General features: G+C 31.8%; 1 protein-coding gene across 1 annotated transcript in view; it reads right to left on the bottom strand.

The window, feature by feature from the left end:
* LOC106459994 (insulin receptor-like) overlaps positions 1 to 24,807 on the bottom strand; it is a 136,441-nt gene that overhangs the window by 59,164 nt on the left and 52,470 nt on the right. Inside the window, exons 10-14 of the mRNA XM_013919674.2 lie at positions 16,318 to 16,371; positions 15,294 to 15,466; positions 14,427 to 14,560; positions 10,210 to 10,309; positions 8,678 to 8,915 (exon numbers count right to left, since the gene is read on the bottom strand). Coding sequence (XP_013775128.2) covers positions 8,678 to 8,915; positions 10,210 to 10,309; positions 14,427 to 14,560; positions 15,294 to 15,466; positions 16,318 to 16,371 — 699 coding nt within the window. The remainder of the gene's footprint in view (positions 1 to 8,677; positions 8,916 to 10,209; positions 10,310 to 14,426; positions 14,561 to 15,293; positions 15,467 to 16,317; positions 16,372 to 24,807) is intronic.

Raw genomic sequence — 24,807 nt, 5'->3', positions numbered from 1 at the left:
TTGTTATGAAAAATCATTATGAAGAAAGGATAAATATAAGCAATGCATTTTTAAAACAATAATAAAAATAAGAATACTGAGAATCTGAAATTGATTAATGACAACAGGGAGGAGTTGATGTCCTTATTTAGTGTTGGGTGATCATTGAAAATGGAAAGGCTTTCTTTAACAAAGCGTTCATAATATGTGCTTCCGGAGTCAAAAACTTTAAAGTTTTCAAGAAGTACGGGGTAGATGTTATTTTCACTGTGTAATAGGATACAAGATTCAGGCAGATTAGTAAGCTTATATCCCCTCCCAGCTCATGTGCATGTATCTGATGGTGACATGTAACTTTACAGCTACCACAAGGAAGTGAGGTAGATCGAGTAAATACCAGGATGTTTTGCTAATGCTCTGGTTTGAGTCTGTAAAATCTGTGCTAATGTTATTACTTCGATGTTTTTTATGGAAGTGGTTTGCAATATGCATGTTCATCATCCCTCCATAGCACGTCAGACGACTTAGTATGTTTCTAGGAAAGCAGCTAGATCTAGAACGTGTCATCAGATAAAAGACACAACAAACGTAATTCATGCGCACAATCGCTTAGCAACATGATATTAGCCAAGATCATGAAACTTATGATAAAATAATTTTCCTGTAGGCCTAAATTTGAGTTTCTATTAACTCTCTCAACATGGGCTCAGTCAATTTGACTGACCACATGACCTCTTTGTACTCATTTAAGGTCTTTATAGATTTAATACTTCTAACTTCCAGTATAGTGTGTATATCTTCACAAAATTTGGCAGTCTTTCAGTTAATATTGTGTCTTTCACATACAAAAAATCACATTTTTTTTAGTGAAGTATTTTTAATAAAATAAAATAAAGATTTGTCCATTAATATATTGAGTATTTGTTTTTAATAGTCAGTGTGCAAAGAAATTTTCATATAAAAATAAATTACTTTTCCTCATCTCAAATTTCCCTTTGTGTAACCCCTAAAACCTCCTAAATGCATTTCAAACGTTTTTTTTCAGTAAAACTTTATAGTTTATGTGTTATTTTCTCTACCCTATCTCAATTCGTCCAACCTTGTAACCACCCAAAAGAAAAATTGAAATAAACTTAAATTATCCTTTTTATCTTTCTAGAACTACTTCAAATTGTAACATGAAACTACATTCGTTTATCCTAAATAGCTCTAAGTTCGTCACAGTATTTTATTTTAAATTTTATTGCCCTTTGAACTGTGTCTAACTACTATCTGTGTCATTATAAGTTGTAAATCACTCAGGGAACATGCAGCTCACATTAAGCTATCAAATTACATTACTCACAAGCTGCTCATGTGCATGCCTCGTGAACCATTTTAATATTATTATCATTTATTTTATCTAATCTAGTCTTAATTAACTTAAAAAGATCCACATTTTAATTTCAGTTACTTTTCTATTAATAAATATGAAAAACAAGAAATAAAGTACTTACTCAATCTTCTTTTTTCTTGCCCTCAATTGTCGAGGAGAGTTAAGCCTGATTTTTTATAGTAATTATAGTAATTTACTTAACAATTTTTATCTAATTAAATAATGCACCATATAATATACACTAATAACATGTAAAAAGTTAACAATTTCACTTACCTCTAAAAACTTTCCTGGCTTTCTACCTATGCAACAAGAGCCATTACAAATTCATCCAAGCAGTCATTAACTTTGCCATGAAGTTGCTACTCCGAGTGAAATTGATGATTAACTGTTCAACGCACAATGTTATACAACATGTCATTTGATAGATGAAAACCTTGACTTTCTATTAGTTATAGGTAATATATAATGAAACGTAAGAGAGAACTAGCAACAAATTGTGAAAGAGGTGATGTGATAGGTGTGTGTGGCAAGAGGGGTCTGATTTTCTATTTAATAGCTCTGTAACCAAACAAAATTGAAGGCTATAAAAATTATGGTTTGTTTGAGCAATAACGATTTTATACAGAGTATTTTATGTTTAATTCTGTACATTTTCAAGCGGTGATGGATAAAATAAGGATGATGACATGCTAAGACAAAATGTGTCCATGGTTCACACTAGTGGAAATTCAGGATTTTTTTATGTAATTCCTTGTAAAATTAAGAACTTAAAACTTGTATGCTATTCTAATTGGTATAACATGAAAAAAAATTAGTTTAATAAAATTTTGAATGTAAGACACTTAAACCTTGTGTCACGTGCAGCAAAGTGTACCCAGGGAGATAGGGTTAATAAGCAGGTTTCAGTAGCCTGCTATGTAACATACATGAACTTGTAAGACCTACTTATTAAAGCAGCAACAGGTGGAGATTGTGAATAAGAACTTTGGAAGTTGGAAAATGATATGCTGGTGATCATATTGAAGACATATTGCCATCAGATGCAGTACTGTCTTAGTTACCACATTTAAATAGGAGGAGGAAAGAAAATGTACAGCTGATGTCAACTTTCAAAATCTCAAATGTCAGATGTGTACATTCAAGGACATGATGCAACTATCTACAAACACATCACTTACTGTCACAGGTATCACCAACAAAATCAGATGTCTGATCCATGGACAACAAGGGATAATATCAGAATTTGTTATTCTAGCTGAATTAGTTCTCCTTCTTCCTGCCACAAATGCTACCAGTGAGCATGATTTTTCCATACTGAAGAGAATAAAAACATACCTGAGAGCAACAATGGGAAAGTACTAAATCATCTAATGATAATGAGTGTATACAAAGAAAAAGTTGACGAACTATACCATGAGAAAATAGTCACAGAATTTGTTTCAAACAATCCTGAGCATAGAACAAAGATGTTTGACACTCAAAATGACTGCTTATGATACAACACTTATATTTATTCAACTACTTACTGATCATATTATTGTATTAAGTAAATTACAATGATTTGGAAAATGACTAAATATTATAGTGAATATGGTTAATTTTTATACATGTATTAATTCAATCAGTTATGTAAATATATGTTGTTCTTATCAAGACCAGATGAAATGCAAGTATACATATGCCAGGCATTTATTTACTTAAAACTTGACCCCATAAATTATTGTTGTTCAGAATAACCAACCACATTGGAATTCCATCCTACTCTCCTGTACCATAAATGTATTTGTATACAATCCATGAGTGCGTAGGGATGAGTAGAATGTCTTTGGTTTTAAACAAATTTTTAATTCTACAAGTTTACTTAAATACTAAATGTAGAATAACTAGTGGGTAATATGTTTGATTATTTTTTAATTTGAGACTTGAGTTTAAAATTATGTTTGCCCATGAAAGGAATGATAAGAACTAGTTGATACTTAAAGACAGTGTGTGGCTTCTTGGAAATTTCTATTACATTTTTCAAAAATGTTTATGTAACATTGTGTAAAAATTAAGGATATAACCATTACTTTGTAATGTTATGACTTTTGGAAATTTCTGAGCGAAGACAGTAGTAATCAGAACAGATATTATACTGTTACCATTTAAATCTGTTCTTTCTAAACTTTTGATTGGATAAGATACTAATTGCTTAATAGTTAATGTTGTTTTTTTGTAGTTAGAAAATTGTTAACTTTTTAAGGTTTTAATGCTGATGATGGAATCTGAAGCAATTCCAAAATATCCATAATTAAAAGTTTTTTGGTATTATCATGTTTTTAATATTGTTACGACATCGAGGTAACGTGACTAGTATCACGCCACTCCTTCTCTCGAACCTTCGTGAGTTATTGGGAGACTACTAGATATGTGTTAGTCTTGTATATATAAGACGTTGACAATGTGACGGGACAACAGAGGTAATGAGCAATTGAATGTATGCGGACAAAATATTGTTGGCCACGTGAGACATAGCGTTGTTATAGAGCGACTGTTGAAACTAAGTGTATCGTAAAGTTATATTCAGAAAGAATAAACCAGTTTTATTTAAGAAAGGACTTGTGTCGCTAAAGTTTCGTCAGAACGAATTTACGGAAAATTAACTAACGACTGGAGGCGTAACAATATTTATTATAACACTTCAAATACATTTTGAAATATAATTATAATTTTCTTTTCTTCTGATATATAGATGAGGTTGGAGAGTCATTTTTATCTAACATAAGTGATAAATGAGTAAGTTTAAATAGTACTTTAATAAACTACAGGTTTACAATACACTGATATCTTACACCCAGCTCTATTTATTAGAGCTAGCTTTCAACTCTCTTCAGAAGACATCAGGCTCGTTAAACATTAACAGAACACATTCTTTGTCTAGAACATCATCAGTTCCCAAACTATGAGTCAAAGAACAACACAAAGTAAAACAGAAAAATATTCTTATTTTAAAATTGTTTATAAAATAATGATTGTAAAAAGGTTCTGAACAAAAACATAAACTACTAGACTTTATGGAAATATATTAAAACAGTCATGCTTAATATATTTTCATTTGATAACTGCTAAATTACTAGTAAGGATCCAAAGTTGAAAGCAACCAAATAATGTGACAGTCACTAATTTGACTAGGAAAAACTTTCAAGAAGCTAGCTTGTGAATACTTTATCCCCAAAACTGTAAACTATTAAATAATATTGCCTCTCACCAAATAAAGTTTTTATCTGGCTTAACATAACTTGATGCAACTGCACAATATAATACAATTATAAATATTTTAGCCAATGATTTTTAAGTACAAGGTCCTACATAATGTTTCAGCTGAAAATACTGAAAAATTTATTTTAAATAACTTCTTGAGGGTTTCATTGATTTTATAGTGTCATGAAATTAAAGACTGATTGGTTTAAATATTAGTGATTCATTTATATTTGTGAGTGAATACTTTATTATTTTTAAGTTTTGTTATAATAAGAGTTAAAAGCAGACGGTTGTAGAAGGTTTTGTTAAAACTAATTGGTGTCGAGAATACGCCAACTATGTAATAAAGATATAAATAAGGTGAGACGAGCGGGAAGCAGTAGACAGATAACAATAGACAGATAATAGCAAAAGAGAATATAGCTGTGTGAAGTTAAGTACCGTAGATGTGATAGGCCTAACGACTGAAATAGGCCTAACGTTTAATATTTTAGAGTGAAACTAACAGTATAAAAAAGATAAGAAGGTCAATGTTATTCCGTCAAAGCATGGTTCTAAAGTAATTGAATCAGCCTGGGTATACTTTGACAAAAGGAATGGAAGATCTTCAGAAGAAAGAAGACTAAACGAATTACAGTAACTTGCGCCACAACTGTAAGTGAATCACACACACAATACTAGTATGATAATAATATAGAGAAAATAGTTCAACTTGTCAACTGAAATTCTAAAGTAACTGAATAGGCCTATATATAAATAGTGTTTATGATATGCCTGTAATCTCTATAGTGTGAAGACTTTGTAGTACGTACGTTTAACTTGTTCAAAATATATATATATCATTTGAAAACAAGTAAAGTGTGTGCTGTTTATTCATCATTGAATTTATCGCTAACAAGTCACAGACACCTACTGTAGAAGAATCAACAACATAGTGTATATTTACACTATTAAGAAATATAAGTAAAAGACATTCATTTTGATAATTGGCAAAAAGAAGTACTTATATATACATATATATATATTATTATTTTCAAAATCTGACTTATAGTTTTCTTAAAAAATAAATGTGAAAATGAAGAAAGCAAGATGAACTTGATTTATATAAGCATATTTTTAATACTTTTAAAGATTTTAAACACCATCCCAAGTTATTTTCAAAGTTTATAAAGTTTCTATGAAACTAAGCAGCTTTCAACTTCCATGAACTTCTCTTGCAGTTGTCTTTTCAGTATTAATGTTCATGATTGTTTTGTTTTCATCAATAATGTTAATCATTTTGAAGTTATATAAAACTCCTGCCTTACAGATTCAAATTTAAAGAACATTCTTAAGTTTTACATATTTCTATGTAACAGTAAATACAATATTCTTGTTTGATTTTCTAGGCTTACAAAATGGTTCAAACTATCTCTAAAATTCAGTATCTTCAATAAACAGCATTTGATAATAAAAATTCTGGCAACTCTTAAAAAAACACACACTACATATATTAATATGTAGATCTGCAGGTTAATACTAATTATTTTGCATAAAAAAAAATTCATTAAAAGTTATTTTTACCCTACCTAATGAAATCTTACCAGACTGAGCCACGATACAAGTATTATAATATTTTTATGTATAAAAACTTCAGTCTCAAGTACATGACTGAGTAATTTAATATATATTAAATTATGAAAACCCACATACATGATTTCACTTAAAATCAAACCACTTCACTGTTCAACTATCTCAGATATAAGCTGTTTCAACTGTTCCATTCAAACAAGTGGTTCACAAAATATACAAGGTGTTTATGACAAAAATGTAATAATTTTGCTTCATTAATAAAGAAGGATAAATCAAACATCCAAGCAATGATGGATGTAGTCAGGTTAATATAATTAATACAAATACACTTCATGCATATAATCAATTTATGTTGATGTGTATAACCTGCAAACAATATATAATTTGAGGCTCCTGTATTGAATTAGTGTATTTTCATTTGAAATTCCATCTGTGAATAGTTTCAAACAGTTAGTTGGTATTCTTGCAAAACTTTTGTAGTAAATGTGTATTATTTCATCAATTAACATTTATGAAACAGATGATTTGTTAAATAAATTAGTTTCTTCTATTGCATTTTATTGGATGCATTAAAGTTGCTTGAATTAAATCCAATGCTACTACAGATACCTGATCTAGTAATTCATCAAGTTAACCCTATCGCCCTGGGTATCCTTTGCTATGCATGACACAAGGTTTTAGTGTCTTTCATTCAAAATTTTATTATACTACTTTTTGTTTATGTTATACCAATTAGAATAGCATAAAATCTTAGCTAATATTCCATATTTTAAGAGTATACAAATTCTTAATTCTACAAGGGAATATTAAAAAAACACCCTGAATTTCCACTAGTGTGATCCACTTCCTCTTTGCATGTCATCATCCCTATTTTATCCATCACCCCTCAAAAATGTTCGGAATTAAACGTAAAAAACTCTATAAAATCGTTATTGCTCAGACAAACCATAATTTTTAAAGTCTTCAATTTGGTTTGGTTACAGAGCTATCAAATAGAAAATCAGACCCCTCCTGCCACATCCTCTCTTACACAATTCGTTGATAGTTCTTTCTTAGAGAATGTTGTCAATTTCACTCGCAGTGCAAGATTCGTTCCCATGGGAAAGTTAACAACTAGCTTGGATAAATTTGTAATGGCTCTTGTCGCATAGTTAGAAAGCCAGGAAAATTTTGAGAGTTAAGGGAATTTGTTTACTTTTGCCTGTTATTAGTTTATATTCTTTGGTGCATTATTTAATTAAATAAAAATTATTAAATGCATTACTATAAAAAAAATTAGGCTTAACTCTCTTCGAAACCTGACAACAAGAAAAAAGAAGATTAGGTAAGTACTTTATTTCTTGTTTTTCATATTTATTCTTTATTTATTATTGTAAAAGTTACTAATATCTAAAAATATGGATCTTTTAGTCATTTAAGACTGGATTAGGCAAAATAAGTAATAATATTAATATAATTGAAATGGTTCACGAGGCATGCATGCGAGCAGCTCGTGGGTAATGTAATTCAATAGCATAACATGAGCTGCACATTCCCTGAGTGATTTGCAACTTATAATGGTGCGAATAGTAGTTAAACATGGTTCAAAGGGAAATAAAACAATAAAATTTAATTATAACTAGATGTCTAATGTTATGAATTCAGAGCTACTTTGGATAAATTAATGTAGTTTCATGTTACAATTTGAAGTCATACTGGAAAGAAAAATAGTTAATTTAGGTTTATTTTAATTTTTTTGGTAATTACAAGGTCGGTCAAATTGACCGATCCCGTTTTAAGATAGGATAAAGAAAATAACAGATAAACAATAAAGTTTTACTGAAAAAAACGTTTGAAATGCATTTAGGAGGTTTTAGGGATTACACAAAGGAAATTGGAGATTTTTGAGATGAGGGAAAGTATTTTTAATTTTAACATGAAAATTACTTTGCGCATGGACTGTTATAAACAAATACTCAATATATTAATGGACTGAAAGACTGCCAAATTTTGTGAAGATATACACACTATATTGAAAGTTATAAGTATTAAATCTATAAAGATTTCAAATGAGTACAAAAATGTCGCGTGGTTAGTCAAATTGACTGAGCCCATACTAAGAGGGTTAAATGAAAATTATTATAGTCTATATGTAGCTACAGGTTAAACTTACCATCACCATTATATGCCTGTAGCAACTCTGCTCAGACTTTATTTCAGAGTTAAACTACTATCCAATCAGATGTGAAAAACAGACTAACCTGCTTCTTAATCATCCCTGCATTCCATCATGATTTATCAGACACTAGGAAACAATTTTGAATATTTTATATACATCTCACTGTTGCATTGGTGTTAAAAAGAAGTTTAAATATTACTGGATTCATACAAGTAGCAGATTTATTCATCACATAAACTGAATATGTTCCACAAAAGGAGAAAATTAGAGTAGAAGGAACTCTGAAGACATGAATTTTTTTTGTTTTCCACAATTTACAAATAATAAAATCATAAAGAACAGTCACTCACTTCTTAATATAAACTGTATTGTGGATTGCATCCTCAAACTGAATCTGATCCTCAGCTTCAACTTCATGTTTCTTCTCACTTTTTTTTTCTGTGCATGGACAACACTTGCCATTCATAGCTTCTTCACTACTAGTATCACTGGTTACATTAGGACTTTTATAAGAGTTGTTAAACCACAAGTGCTTTGTGCCAATTGCTTCCTCCACCACTTGTTTTTCTTTGGAATCAATCACGATTGCTATAAAGAGGAGTTATATATATATATATATATATATATCACATATACATACACACAAATATAAAAAAAAGCCTATAGAACAGTAAACAAATTATACTAGTGTTATGACAGCAAAAGTCACGTGACACTGCTGGTGCAGGTGGCGTGTGTGAAATTTCTCAAATGATCGGGGTGGCCCGAGTGCATTCAAGACGCCCCCTTTGTTAGTATATAAGCCTGGCAGAGAAGCCAGCGATAGATAATTAAAGAAGCGAACAGTAGTGACGGTAAATAAAGTATGTGTGAATTACTGAGATTTATAGCATGTATTATAGAAGTTGTAAAGTTTAAAATTACGAGAAACGTATTGACTGTGGAATTACTGTGTACTAAAAGTTTGTATCGAAGATGAATAAACTGGTTTAATCATAAAAGGACCTGTATTACTGAAGTTCCTCGGAATGAATTTCTACCGGAAATTATGAAACAAACAGATACGTAACACTAGTATAAAAGACCAACCAAGTTATCTAAACTAGTATAACTCCCAACCACCACACATTAAGTTTACTCAAAGAGTCCACTGTAATTACATTCTGAGATTTTACCTGAGCCTTTATGTGCATTAAGGTGTTCACCTGCATACAAATAGTGCCAAGTTGTTTGAACAACCTTATTAAAACTAAAAATACTTATCAGAAACTTGAACCAAAAACTCTTTAATATTTATTTCTTTATATTTATTTAATACATTTTTATATTTATCACAAAATATCTTAATAATATTTTTGTTTGTTTGTTTGTTTTATGAATTTCCCGCAAAGCTACATGAGGGCTATCTGCACTAGCCATCCCTAATTTAGCAGTGTAAGACTAGAGGGAAGGCAGCTAGTCATCACCACCCACCGCCAACTCTTGGGCTACTTTTTTACCAACGAATAGTGGGATTGACTGTCACATTATAACGCCCCCACGGTTGAAAGGGCGAGCATGTTTGGTGTGACGGGGATTCGAACCCGCGACCCTCAGATTGCGAGTCGAGTGTCCTAACCACCTGGCCATAATAATATTTTTTAATTTTTCTGTACTAAATCCATTAAATACTAATTTTTGCATCAATATTTCAACATTAATAATGAAATATTGTAATTTATTACAAATTCTTTAAAATCTGAGTAATTTTGAAGTTATAATACTATAGTAATAAAAGAATATGGCACATTTACTATTAAAAGAGGGTAGGCTGTATATTGGAAAAGATAAATATTTTCTTTAATCAAAAACATTCTTATTGATATCATAATAATTATTTTACTTTCTGTATCTAAATAATGAGTGTCTACGTCCAAAATTTCTATATTTATGCAAACTGCTAAAGAAATAGCATAGTTAGCTCCTATTGGAACTCCTATTACCTGGTTATTGGAAAAAATAATTATTATAAATACAAAAACTTAACATTATCTAATTTTTGCATGTTATTAGTCTATGTTCTTTGGTACATTATTTAATTAAATAAAAATTATTTATTGCATTATTACTATTAGTATAAAAAAGTAGGGTTAAGTGTTATCATCAATCGACAGCAAGGAAAAAGAATATCGGGTAAGTACTTTATTTCTTGCAAAAATGGAGATCTCTAGGTTAGATTAAATAAAATAAACAATAATATAATAAAGATATTTCACAAGGGTCGCACATGAGCAGATCAGAGTAGTTCGTGGGTAATGTAATTTGATAGCGTAACATGAGCTGCACTTTCCCCAAGTGATTTACAATTTATAATGGCACGAATAGTAGTTAGATATGGTTCAAAGGGCAATAAAATTTAATTATAAATAAATGTATACTGTTACAAGTTTAAAACTATGTTGTATAAACGAATGTAGTTTCTTATTACATTTGAAATCATTCTAGAAAGAGAAAAGGGCAATATAGGTTTATTTTTATTTTTGGTTGTCACAAGGTCGGTCAAATTAACCAACTGCATATAGAGTTAGGGTAGAGAAAATTACAGATAAAATATAGTTTTACTGAAAATAAACATCTGAAATGAATTTAGGAGGTTTTAGAGATTACACAAATGAAATTTGAGATTTTTGAGATGAAGAAAAGTATTTTTAGTCTTAACATGAAAATCACTTTGCACACAAACTGCTCCAAACAAATACTCAATATATTCAAGGACAAATCTATTTTTAGTTTATTAAAAATACTTCACTAAAAATATGATTTTTTGTATCTGAAAGACTTGTGTTTACTGAAAGTCTGTCAAATTTTGTGAAGATGTACACACTATATTAAAATATACTAGTATCAAATCTATAAGGAATTTGAATGAGTAGAAACAGGTCATATGATCGGTCAAATTGACTAAGCCTGTGTTGAGAGAGTTAATAAAGTCTGTTTGTAAACCAAACAAAACTGAAGATTATAAAAATTGTGGCTTGTCTGAGCAATGACGATTTTATAGTGAGTAATTTATGTTGAATTTAAAGAAGTAAAAATTAAGGAGTTTTTGGTTGAAGTTTCCAATAATTATTTTTAGTTTTAATAAGGTTGTTTAAACAACTTGGCACTATTTGTATGCAGGTGAACACCTTAATGCATATAAAGGCTCAGGTAAAATCTGAAAATTGGTAATTAGAGTGAACTCTATGAGTAAACGTAATGTATGATGGTGGAGATTTATACTACTTTAGATAACTTGGTTAGTCTTTTATACTAGTATAATTTGTCTATCGTACTAGAAATTAACTTAATAGCTTTGGACTTTACTATTACAATGGGGACTTGAATGCCATCATCAGGAGGTTAGTTTATCTTATTTACCCTCAGCGACAGAACCTTATTTTCGTTTTTATTTTATTTCATTACTCTGGTGAGCAGTAACCTTCTCACAAGTGTCTGCAGGCCTCATCCACCTCTTCCATTTTTGAAAATACTTGCTTACATACACCTAATTAACCCAAAACGTGTGCATAACCAATCAAAAGCTCAGAATGTCCGCTACTGGTTTTCTCAGCCTCTGCAAAGTATTTATGCAGGAAACTCTTTCTTTTCATGGTAAATTCCAAGCAGTAAGGTAAGACATTAGTGAGCTCAAAGAATCAATTTTTTAGACCCAAACAGAGCTTAGTTAGTAAGCTTGACAAATTATAATGGAATTTTGTGATATTGATATAGAAATTTATGATTTTTTGTTATTTCAAAATGCACATATAAAACCTAAACAAAAAATTTCGTTTTACATCCTTATATTACATTATATTGTATATTATCCTTTACACTGAGTTAATGTTTTAAACTAACAACTAGCTTAAAAACAAACTATTACTGAAGAAAATATTCCAATTACTTATGTATGTAAAGTTAAATTGAAATTTATACATTTTAAAAAATAAAATAAAATGTACAAATATGCAGGATTTGCATAATTATTAATAAAGAAGAAATTCAGAGGTATCCAAAACATTTTAAGAACCAACAGTCAGATTTCAAGGCCCCGAGACTATATTAATTGCAGATGAACTGATATGAATTGATTTAGTGAAAAATAAACTGGTTGGATAGCCAATGAGGATTAGAGGAGTAAAATCTAATTAGTTAACTTTAAGTTGTCACTTTTTCCACACTTTGACTGTTTACGTAAATGTTTGAATAAATGTATCTTACGATGATTTTTATGTCTTTTGTCAGTGAGTACCATTGTACCAGAAATGGAACATAATTACAACAGAACATGGAAAAATATATCAAACATTCCCTGGAAGACCAGATGACCTTTATGATATCACTCAACTCCCCTTATATATCAATCATTCAATTACACCAACACTCCCAGTTTGCCCCTGAAGAAAAAAGGTCCACCTTTCGAAAGTGCTCGGGTTGTAGGGTTTTTATCATTTTGTATCAAGTTTCTACTTTTGACATTTTAATCACTTTTATAACAATAAATAAAAAATAAGAAATATGGTGCTTAAGTTTGCCCTTTTGGTTTATTTGCTGTCAACCTGCTGGTGAAACTTAAGCCTAATTTTTTGAAATTATGATACTAGTCCATCGAATAATTGTTTATTTATTTAAAATATGCATAAGTTTATTTAAAAGTTCTGATAGCAAAGTTTGAAGAGCTTTCTGGTTACTCCACTATTTTAAAATGTATATTACCAAAGGAAAATGTTCTGAATTTGTTTTTTTCTTTTTATAGAAAAGAACAACATCAACTAAGTCATGCTCTTAGAGAGTTGTAGTAAAATACTATCAAGTTTTACAGAATATTTAAAAAACTGTTATAAATAAAAAAAATTTTAAGTAAACTGGGAAATGTTATTACATATTTATTATTTAAATGCACCTAAAATTAATTATTTTACCAATTCAGTAATGATATATAACTGTGAATATCAAGAAAATCAGAGCAGCAAGATAATACGTGATCAATGAGAGAAACATAACTGAACAGTGCAACTCTGGTAACCTTCTGTAGCTTCTGTTCTCACCATTATTCAAAAGTACAAATATTATATCTTAAGTACAAATAAGCATATTTTTACAATGAAAAATGTATTAAGAATATCTGGCCAAATGTATCACTTCTGTTATTATAAAGTTCAGTTGCAAAGTATAACTGCTATAGTTATTAGTCACTAATTTCAACAAAGTTTTGATAACAGCAATGAAAATATCCAACTTTCTTCAAAGTTAACAGCTTAAGACTCTTATTACAGGTACTCACCTTAACTTTTGAAATTTTTCCATGAGTAATCTTGAACACTGTTAGTGACTTCAATTTCAAACACAAGAGTGTAATTTTTTGCTATCATTTTAACAATGGTCATGTTGATATTATATTCAGCCACAAGTATAAAGGTGTTCATTTAAAGGCTTGAATTTTATAAATCACTGTATGATGACAGATACACATTGCTATCAGAGGGAAATGATCAGTTACTCATTACTTATCCACTTTTAATAATTATTATTTTCAATAATTTTTCTCCCAAACTTCAGTAGTAACAAATAATTTTAAGTTTCTAGACTACGATTTTTTTAAAGGCAATTCCAAATACTTTCAAGATTTCTAAGTATTTGTATGAACTATGGATGGTATATTGTGTGCTAATACTGTCACTACCAAACCAACTATATTTAAAGAAAAATTGTCATATCAATCATCTAGTCAATGGAACAATGATCATGTTAATCAGATCCCAAATTATTAAAAGTATTTTTTGGAACAGTCCATTTTGATATAGAAGCTAAATGCTTTTTATTAAATAGTGGCAGCATAATACATTTATATCAAGGATTAACAAAACAGTTAATTCACTTCTTTTATACCTTTAAACTTTAGATACAATGGCAACTACAGAATACATTAGTCAGAGAGACTACTGTACTCAACGTAAGTTGTTAACTTCAAAAACTACAATAGGAGAAAAGTAAACTATATCTAGTAGTTTTAGTATAAAAGATGTGTATAGTACTTAATGTTTGTAGCCTTTATATACATAATCCAAATAGGCATACAAAATCAAGTTCTCGCTTGCCTTCCACAATGTAGTGTGTGATATTCCCATTGGGTCTTTTAGGTGGCTGCCATTTTATTCTAATCTCACCAATTGCTATAGCTTGAGCATGGACATTCAGTGGAGGACTAGGAGCTATAGTAGAAGTGAAATTAAGATCATCATAAATTCAAGACAATTTACAACTGGATTACTAAAAATCTTTTTTTATTTAGATTTTTGACATTACTTTACAGAATTTATATTTCTAAAGAACCTGTGAATATATTTTTTAGAAAGTTATTTGTTTTCTGACCAAAGCTAGAATACTTTAGTGTTTTATGTTTGATAGATGAAAAGTTAGTTTCTGGTCCAAATTTTAAAAATGTCTCACTATGTGACACTGTTTTGTCATAGAAAAACAACTTACAGTATTGAGCAACACTTCAAATACATAAAAATTATTTCTCAGACAAATGACAAAGCAGTGATTGGATATGTAAAAATCAAGTTTACTCTTAGCCCTTGAAGAAGAGTGTAGTTAATATGCTAAATATTTAAAAGTAAAATCCTAAAGAACCCAAAATCAAACAATCTACTTGAAATAATTAGATAGCCAGGATTACAATGAAAAAGAGAGAATAACAGCTACTATTTTTATACCTTTAGTTTGCTAAATTCCATGATCAAAAATCAAGGTGACACATTTCTCTGTAAGAAAAAAACTACGCTAATATTTTCAACACAAGAGTCATACTTAAAAACGTTAAGCTGTACTCGCATTAACAAGACTGGCTTTATTTTATTTTACAAGACATAAATAATGGATGTGGTTGTTAAACTTGACAAAGTGCAACTGATATCACTGAGCAAAAAACTGAACACATACTGTCTGGTTTAGTCTTGAAGTACTTGATCTCACTCTTAGCTCCTTTCGCTGCTTGGGCTAAATTATAGGTTTGGATGTAGAAGGCATACTGAGTGAAAGGTTCTAAATGTGTAATAATATGAAAAATTTCTTTGCTTTTATCCTCTGTTGCTTCTACATCAAAAACTTTCCATCTGGAAAAATTAAGTTAGAAATCAGGTCTTAAGTTATTATACACCCATTGCTTATTAATAAAATAACTGCATAGTCAGTAGAAATGATGATCATTTGTACAAGCAAAATATTTCATCCAGAAACTATTAAACTGCAACTAAACAATGTGATCCATATAAGTTACAGAACAGCCAAAACTTACCACTAATTTTCCTAAACTTACTAATATTACTCTCTCTTCTTAGTTTATCCCGCATAAAAAACCTTCATGTTATAGCAATCTGCCCTATGGAACAATTACATTTCTAGTTGCCATCACATTAACTTAAGTCTTCAAACACGGACTTTGTCTACCTTAATTTTTTTTCTATTAGAATTACATCAACATCCATTTTCCTTATTCCACAAGCACAAAATTATTAATAATCTCTAACCTGAGATTTCATTTGTTTCACATTAACTGTTCTTTGTTGATAAATTCAGCAATCTTATCAACATTATCCAAGACATTTTTAATATTACCCCTACTCATCCTTTAGATATTTTTTATATGTAAAGTATACATACACACGAACAACAATGACATGAACCCTTCAGATTAAAACACCACATCTTTAAACCTGCATTTGCCTAAATGAACAGAATATTGTAGCAGCATTAATATAATTAGTTCATATTTTCAGTTTTCGAGAACTATGCGATAAAGAAGTTTCACACTGCAATAATTGTGATAATAAATAATAATCTTTACTTCTAGAGAACAAAAATAAAAGATTCATTAATTAGTATTACAAAACCATTAAATTGTGAACCAACGATACTGAAAACACCAGAAACTTCTTGATGATCTACTACAAGAATTTATACTTACACATTCATCTCACAAGCATCCCGGCCATCAAACATTGTTATATTCTTTTCATTTCTATATTACAGAAGGAAAAAAAAAAAAAGTAAAATAAATATATATTTTAATTATGCACTCCAAAACTCAGGAACTGTTCACAAAATGTACAGTGTACTTGCATGCTCCATTTAACTTACAAATGTATATACTGAAAAGGCTATTGCAATTAACAAAACATTAAGGAAAAAAAAACATAACTACAATTGCATTTGATAAAAGGACTGATAATTATAACTTTGTTTTCTCTTTGTTGGAGGGAACAATTACTCTAGATGAAGAATATAACTGCTAGCTAATTTTATGAAAAACTTATAGTGGATCTTCTCTAAATTCACTTGGCAACTGTGCTATGAATTAAATATATTTATGCTGATTCTTACAATTACTTTTGTCATTCAGACATTCTGTGTGCTAATTTCACTGAAACAGTTAATTTTGGCATTTGGTTACAGGTGTGCAAGCAAGAACACAAACTGAAAATAACATGTTACTGTAAATAAAGAGAAGTAATGAAAATGTGCTCCAGTTCATTTGTGAAAAATAAATCACAACTAATACAATTAAGTGTAGGTGATCATTTCATTCATCATTTATTGGTAGTTGAAATACAAATTGATTTGTGGAAGATACAGAAAAAGTTTTCTAATATATAACTATTATTTCTAGTCTGTCATAAAATTTATGTTTATACTTCTACAATGCATAAACAATACACAGCAATAGCTTCTGAGAAGACTGACATTATATTCACCATTTTTTAAAATATAGAATTAGTAATGCATGCTATGGTTAATTTTTCAATCTTCCAGTCGTTTGTTCACGAGTAAACTACATTTTGAAAACATTATAGCAAGGAGTGAATTATTTTATACACTACAGATACTATTTAAATAAATGTAGTAAAATCAAAAAGGCATTATAAAAAAACAACTAAAAAAAAAGGCTGAGATGACAACAATCACGTAAACAATATATTTACCATAAAATAGTTTCATTTTATAAATTGATTTTGTACATGCTATAAAGTTCTGTGCTGTCCATTGTACTTTTTCTCTTCAACTTTTATGGATTAAATTCAACTTAGAAAAGTTGAAAATTATTTAATTATTGTACAGCACAAAATTTTGTTTTTGTATTCAAGAAAAATGTATATTTTAATTGCAAAATATGGGGGGAAAAACTTGAAATTTTAAAACTCTTTAGAACTTAAACAATAAGTTCTTCTTTCCAGAACTGTACAAGTCTTTAAAAAACTAAAATAAAACTGACCAAATTGGTGACTTGCTCATTGTTTAACACTGATATGTAATTTCAGCTAATTAATGATATTTTTGTTTAATGTCCAATAGCCGGCAAAAACTGGTGTCCATTTTACAGCCAACTATTTTCTTCTATCAGAACTACATGTAGCCCCATTCTCCCTATTCCATTAGTACAAAATTTATTTTAACATTCACTGTACTTTTACACTCTAAATACACCAGGACTGATAATAAATATGCCCGATTCCTCATAATGATTCTTTACCCAAAAAGTGAATCTTTGTTCTGTGGTGTTCATGTGAATATCAGTAACAAATATTACAGACATGATAACACTTGCAAATAAAATCAACAACCTTGTTTTAGATTAAGTAAAAATTAAAGTTCATTATGTTAATATACATTTTAAATATTGTTTGCATGTCAGTTCTTGAGTTTCAAAATAGATAATTCTTAGTTTATTATTATATTTTGGCAGAATATAACATTAATTTTCTTGTATCCTAACTTAAATAATTCTGTAAGGAATAATCTGTTAAACAGAACTCTCTAAGACATTAAACTAAATATGCCTTTAAACTTCCATTCAAGTAACCTCCACTACTCAATATGACACAAAGTTTGCCATTTATATATTCTGTTTTAGGTAATCACCAACTTGTTTTTAATGCTAAAGTTTAAAAGTTTTAGAATGATCTATGAGAGAAATTTCTATAGTTTCAGTATTTCTTTATGCAAGTTTGTTTTTTTTGCTTCAATGTTTTTGCCATGTTAGAGTTGTTGTGAAAGACTATTTTATAACAATTTATGTTTCTATATCCTGATACTATAAAACCATTTTTAACCACATGGTTTTATGACTGAATGTGTGTGTGCCACTTTAGTTATTGTAAAGCAAATGCAGTATTGTTGAATATACAAACCTGTTAAGTGTAGGTATTATTATTTAATTTGTGAGTTGATATTTCATGATTGTTTAATTTTTTCATAACAAGAGAATTAAAAGCAATTATTTTAAAAGCGATAGTTATGACAAGTTTAGTTACTTAACTCGGCAAGATTCAGACATTGTATTTGTAATTCATTGATGTTGAGGCTATCATAAATTGTGTTTGCAATTCACTAATGTTGAGGCTATAGAAATTTCAAGAGGCCTCAGTGATAAACATATAGATAGTGGCGACAAAACGAGCAGGAGAGGAGAAAAAGTAAAGTCAAGTGATAGAGAAGTTCTGTCAGAGAATAATTATAAAACATGAAGTTAGCCATTGTGGGAATGAATAGCCTTAACGGTTGATATTTTAAAGTGAGATTAACAGTTTTAGAGAGATAAGGAGAAGAATTTGTCTTGTCAAAGGGTGTTCTAAACTAACTGGACCCACCTGTGTGAATTTTGATGAAAGGAAGACAATTTCTGGAAGTTCAGGATACAACTATGGTAATGCACAAGACAGCCTATGTGAATTATTTACTAACATTATTGTGATAATAGTAGAAACGAATAATTCAGCATGTCAACTGGATTCTAAAGCAATTGAATTAGTCTAAGTGGACGTTTGACGAGAAGCGAGCTTTATAGTGTTTAAGATACAACTATGATCTCCATGGTGTAAAGAATTTTTTGTACATACATTTAACTTGTTTTGAATATATTATTTTAAAACAAGTGGAGTGCATACTGTCCATTTATTGTTCAAATTTATTGCACAAGTCACAGACACCTACTGTAGAAGAATCCTTAACACCTACACATATACATAAAACCCGGACAAGCATCCTTCTCATTGTACGTGAAACAAAACATACAAAACACTGATTTAAATCTGTAAGAATTAAGTACATACTAGACAAGTTGATTTCAATAATTGATAGTGTTGTTTAGTTTTCATAAAGGCCATCTGAGCATAGCTATCCCAACTTTTGAGCCATTATGCTAAAGGGAAACAACTAGTCAACAGCACCTACAAGAAACTCTTGTGTTACTCTTGCTTAACCAGACAGTGTAATTCTTTTATCACACCTACAGCCCCAAAATGTGGAGTGCATTTCTGTGAAAACAGGACACAAACCATGAACCTTCCAATTCAAAGCCTGGCATGCTAACCACTAGACCATACCTGTACCTAATTGATAGCATTCATTATTTTTCATTTAAATGTAAAAAACAGCTGTACTATTATAATTAATATTAATTTCCTATCAGAGAAAGCTATGTACTTAGAACAAAATTAAAAATCAACCTATAATGAGTAATATATAATAAAAAAAAAAGTTCATGTAACACTATATTAGCCAGAAACTAAGCTGGGCTGAGTGTGGCCTAAAGAATAGTATGCCAGACTTTAGAATGGGAGATTCATGGCTTAAGCCATGATAAACTTCTCAAACCACTCATGTACTCTTAGTTATGGAGCATCATAACAGTCAATCTGTAATTTGGTTAAGAACAGTCATATAAATGACAGGTACTGTTGATCAACTGTCCTATCCTCAGGTCTGCAGTTAAAAATTAATGCTGATTATACTCAACTCTAGGAGTCTTTGATCTGGTAACTCATTCCATGTATGTCATAAGATATCATTCAGACTGCAAATACCAAATATTATACTTAATTACTTTACTATCATTCAATGAAGTCAAGACTTGATAATTTATTTGTTATACAAGTCTAAATATTATAAAATAAAAATTTTAACCCTGTTATAAAACTCCCCAACCGTATGGGCAAGGTACATTCCACTTGTCCCCGGAATTATGTGTATGCCTTATTAAACCAAGGAAAACAGAACTCATCCGGTCTGGAATTATGAACATTCATCCTCACTCCCCAACCGTATGGGCAGAGTACATTCCACTTGTCCCCGGAATTATGGGGAGGACATGGAACAACTGTGTTCAACAAGGACACAGGATGGGATCACTCTGCATTCGGAATTACGAGAAGATAGTGGAGCCTCTTCCATGAACAATGTAGGGAATCTATATTGATCAAACAGAAGGGCCATGTACACCCCAGCCAGATAGAGAGCATCAAATCTGAACCAATATTTCGAGTAGGCTCCCACATAGGCTAGTGTCACTCCTATTGACATCTGGGAAAAACATCCAGGGACCTGGGTAGGTGTGCTCTCATCTTCGCTCTCTTTTCCAAGAGTGGAGGAATTCACTCTAACACTGGAGGAAAAGCCTCTATCCATCACCCCAGTTACTGGAAACCAGGTGTGGTAAAGATTTCCTTGCTACACTAGTAGAATCTGGGGGGTAATGTGCACTGGGGAGCCCTGAGGAACAGTGCAATAGGTAAACCAAGTTCCTTAAATTTTTAAAACCAAACTGATCTCGATGTATTCAATCCGATGATTGGCAGGGACAGGAAGGATTCTCTTATGCTTTACTCATGATAGTTCATGAGTAGCAGCACAGCATAGTACAGTAATACCACCTGATCAGCTCCTATGTGGTCTTATTCAACACCTCATTTCTACAAAGCTTGTTGCAACCTGTATAAAGTATATTCAAATAGTGGTTGCTGGTGCAGAATTGGTTTGATAAAAGCACACCTGCCACAGAGAGGGATCCAGTGAAAATAAGGTAAGGGACCCTGAAAATTAGTAATGAAAATACTCACTCCTCTGGATAATCTAGCAGAAATGGTTAAGATAGCTACAGGGGGTGGACAAAAACCTTCAGATGAAAAGACTGTCAGATCATGCAAATAATGTGAGATAAAAGTATTGGGGGAGGTCCACATACCAATCCGCAAAATGACCTCCAGCGGGCAATTCGACCAGGCTGTTAAGGACATAGAAATGTGACAAATCTGAATAGACATGATTCGCAGAAGATTCCTTTCCTTCAAAGAGAGCCCAGAATGAAAAATCATTATCTAGCATCTCTAAAGGCAACCAAACCTTCAAGACCCACACTGAACATGATTGAAATCTGATCGGATATAGGAGTGAGACACAGTGATCAGATGAATTGGTGAAATGGATTTATTCACTCACTTGTTGGGCAGTGTTTTGAGCAAAAAGAAATGGTCTGAGAGAGAATAAGAATGCAGTCTGTGAACAAACAGTGCAAATCACTCTCACCAGTGAAGCCATGAAAAATAAATCTACAGGTAAAGAGGGTACATGGCATAAATGAGTTAGGTTACCAACAAGTGTTGGGAAAGAGCATGTAATGTAACCTTAATATACCTTTTAGATAACTGAAATAGTCATTTGGGACCAAGGACCCAAGGTAAATTGAGAAATCTGGAAAGCACTGGAGACTCAAAAAATATGTAGTTATGATAATCGAATGGTAGTCAATAAGGCCACCTTAAACAGGGTGAATGTGGAAGATGCAAAAAACACCCACCAAAGAGCCAGGTCAAAAAATGAATAAAGGTTGGCACTTCTGATAGAAATGATTTCCACCTCCTCTCAATACATTTTTGTTGATATGCTTTATCATTTCCATTGATTAAAAATTCATTTCGGACTAAGCAAGAACTGAGACAGCTACATGTCAACCTCAGAAATGAAAACCCAATGCAGTGCCAAAGACAGCATAACGTCTATTCCTGAAGTTTGAGCATCTGGATAACTGGGTTTACCATATCAGATCATGGCTGCCTCCACAGAGATAACTTACAAAGAAGTGGAAGAGATGGACACTCTGAAAGGTACCACAGAAGCAGAAACCAGGGTGTAGCAGTCAATCTGGTGCTATGAACAGGACCCAATAATGAGTTGGAACAAATCATATTTAGTACCCTGGGTAACATATGAAGTGGAGAGAAGGCTTAGAGTTGTAATCTCATCATGTCCTGACAGAATGCCAAAGCCCGAAGATGAGTTACTGAAGACCAGTAAAGTAAAGTGATGAGTAAAGTCTGACAATTTTCCACTTACTAAGCCCAGACCATGAGGCATTGCTAGTTGAAGAGCAAGAAGAACAAAAACATTGTGTAGGGAATCCTCTTCATTTGTGCATAGATCCTGGAATACTTGACTGTTGGTATGTGCACCCCATCCCTGAAGCAAGGCAATCGTGAAGAGAAGGAACTTTGTATAAGGTGGCAGTAGAGGAACTCATGATGTAGAAGTGTCTGAACAACTCCTTGAGATTGAAGAATGATCCTGACAAAGGAAACTAGGGAAACCAGTGAATTGATGAATTTATTATCTCTTATGCTCTCATCCCAAAGGCATGAGGGATTCGAGTGATGCCCACATTTCCAGAAGAGAATAAACTATCTGTGCAGTGGGAAAAGTAGAGGTGAGAAAGAGTGTAGCATCCTATTCTATAGCATTAAGCCAGATGGGAGTCAGCTGAGCCTGACTGAGAGACAAAATGAAAAACAAAAAATACCCAGACTGATAACATATAGAAAAGGAAGCCTGCCTTGGTTGTTTCTGAAAGTAGAAACAGGATGTGATTTTCTGACAATTGACAAGATGGTGCCAGCAAAATCCAGTTATCCATGGAATGGTGTGCGTGCCCAGTATGATGGAATGGAGGTGATGAGAAAAATGTATGATAAGTCCAAAGGTAAAAAATGGAGCTGCAGAACCTTACCCTTGCTGATAATGGTGGGACTCCCCAACTATGGCAAAGTGCAGATAGGAGTCTACTACAAACTTGGACATCTACAATCCCAGTAAAAAAAATCAACACATATTGAAGAATGAGTAACTTGTGAGCCTTAGAGAATCTAGGCATTGATATAGATGAGAAAGATCGATGACTGGGCACCCATCTCCTGTCTGCATAGGCTCAACAACAGACAGGAATAAAACCTCAGAAACCTAGCATGACACCTTCACTACCCTCAGACCAACCAAGCTCTGATAGCCTTAGAACAAAGTTCCAAGTCCCAATAATGTGTGGGAGATGGAAACTCTACAAGTTGGATGGATAATAGTGGTGAAGATGTGAACTGAATGACTAATTGTGACTCAAGGATCTGCAATACTCCTGGATCTGTGGTTAGGGTTACCACAAGTCCAGAAATTCTTGGAGCTGAGCCCCCACAGACCCTGAAGGTATACAAGATTCACTGATGCTGCTGGCAATCCGACCCAGCATCAGAACCTTTCGATATAGACAAAAGCTATTCTGGGTGCCAAGTTACTAAGGGCCTGAAGTTGAGGGTTGGAACCCACAAATAGGGGCAGAACTATGACTCCCTGTAGGAGCCAATGAAATTCAAGTTTCCAATGACAACAGGGAGGAATGTAAAAGCCGAAAAATTGAACCAACGTGCCTGTTAACAATGGATCTGGCTTATCATCAATGAAGTTGGTGATCCTGAGAGTCTTCCAACAAAGTGAAGTGAAAGGAAAACATAATATTGGATTTTAGAGTTGCAAGCCATAAACTTATCTTGTCCCAGCAGGGGACATTGATCTAATTGGCTTAACTACAAACTCTGCTTTAGAACCCCAAAATTCAAGGAGCAGATGTATTATTTGAGAGTCAGAAAATGCTTCCCCCTAAAAATTCACACCCAGACCTTTCAGCCATCAAGTAAGGTGCAGGCTCAAAAGCAACCGGGAAAAAGCCCAAAACATCACACACTCGAAGAACCAACAGGAGAAAACAAATCCAAGATAGCTTATCCCAAAGTGGCCTACTTTTTTTTAATAGGTCATTTAAAAACTGTGTTGATTACAGTTGATTTGAAGAACACTTTGTGAAGTAAATTACTTTTGTTAAAACAAAGCAATATTGGGCCATCTGCTACGTCCACCCTAGGGAATCAAACCCCGGAATCCAACTCTGCAAACTCACCATTGTCCCACAGGGGGCCAGAAAGCCAACAGACTAAAAGAAGGTGTAGGAAAAAGCAAATCTAAATTCTCTCCAGAATGTTGAGGATCTCCCTCAATTGCAACCTCAGAGGACCACCACAGATTTGAACGTATGTCTCCATCTCACAATGTTTAAGGTCACTGACAGTCTTAACTGAGAGTGACCCCCTCGTCGATTATTGTGCGACACTATCTATTGGAGGTGAGATTGGAGAGACCTGATTTGCCTCTGTATTGGAAATAATAATCTGGGAATTATTACCATAAATCAATTTTTTGTTTTTTTTTTTAATTATTATTATTACGAAAATTGATTGGATAACAGAGTTAATGTTCAAAGTATCTCCGACCAATTGTAATACTGTGAAATTGTTAGTGATGCTTTGTT

This window comes from Limulus polyphemus, unplaced genomic scaffold (assembly GCF_000517525.1).
Source record: "Limulus polyphemus unplaced genomic scaffold, Limulus_polyphemus-2.1.2 Scaffold691, whole genome shotgun sequence".
NCBI classification, from domain to species: domain Eukaryota; kingdom Metazoa; phylum Arthropoda; class Merostomata; order Xiphosura; family Limulidae; genus Limulus; species Limulus polyphemus.
The sequence above is the reverse complement of the archived record's forward strand: the minus strand, read 5'-3'. Positions and strand labels throughout refer to the sequence as shown.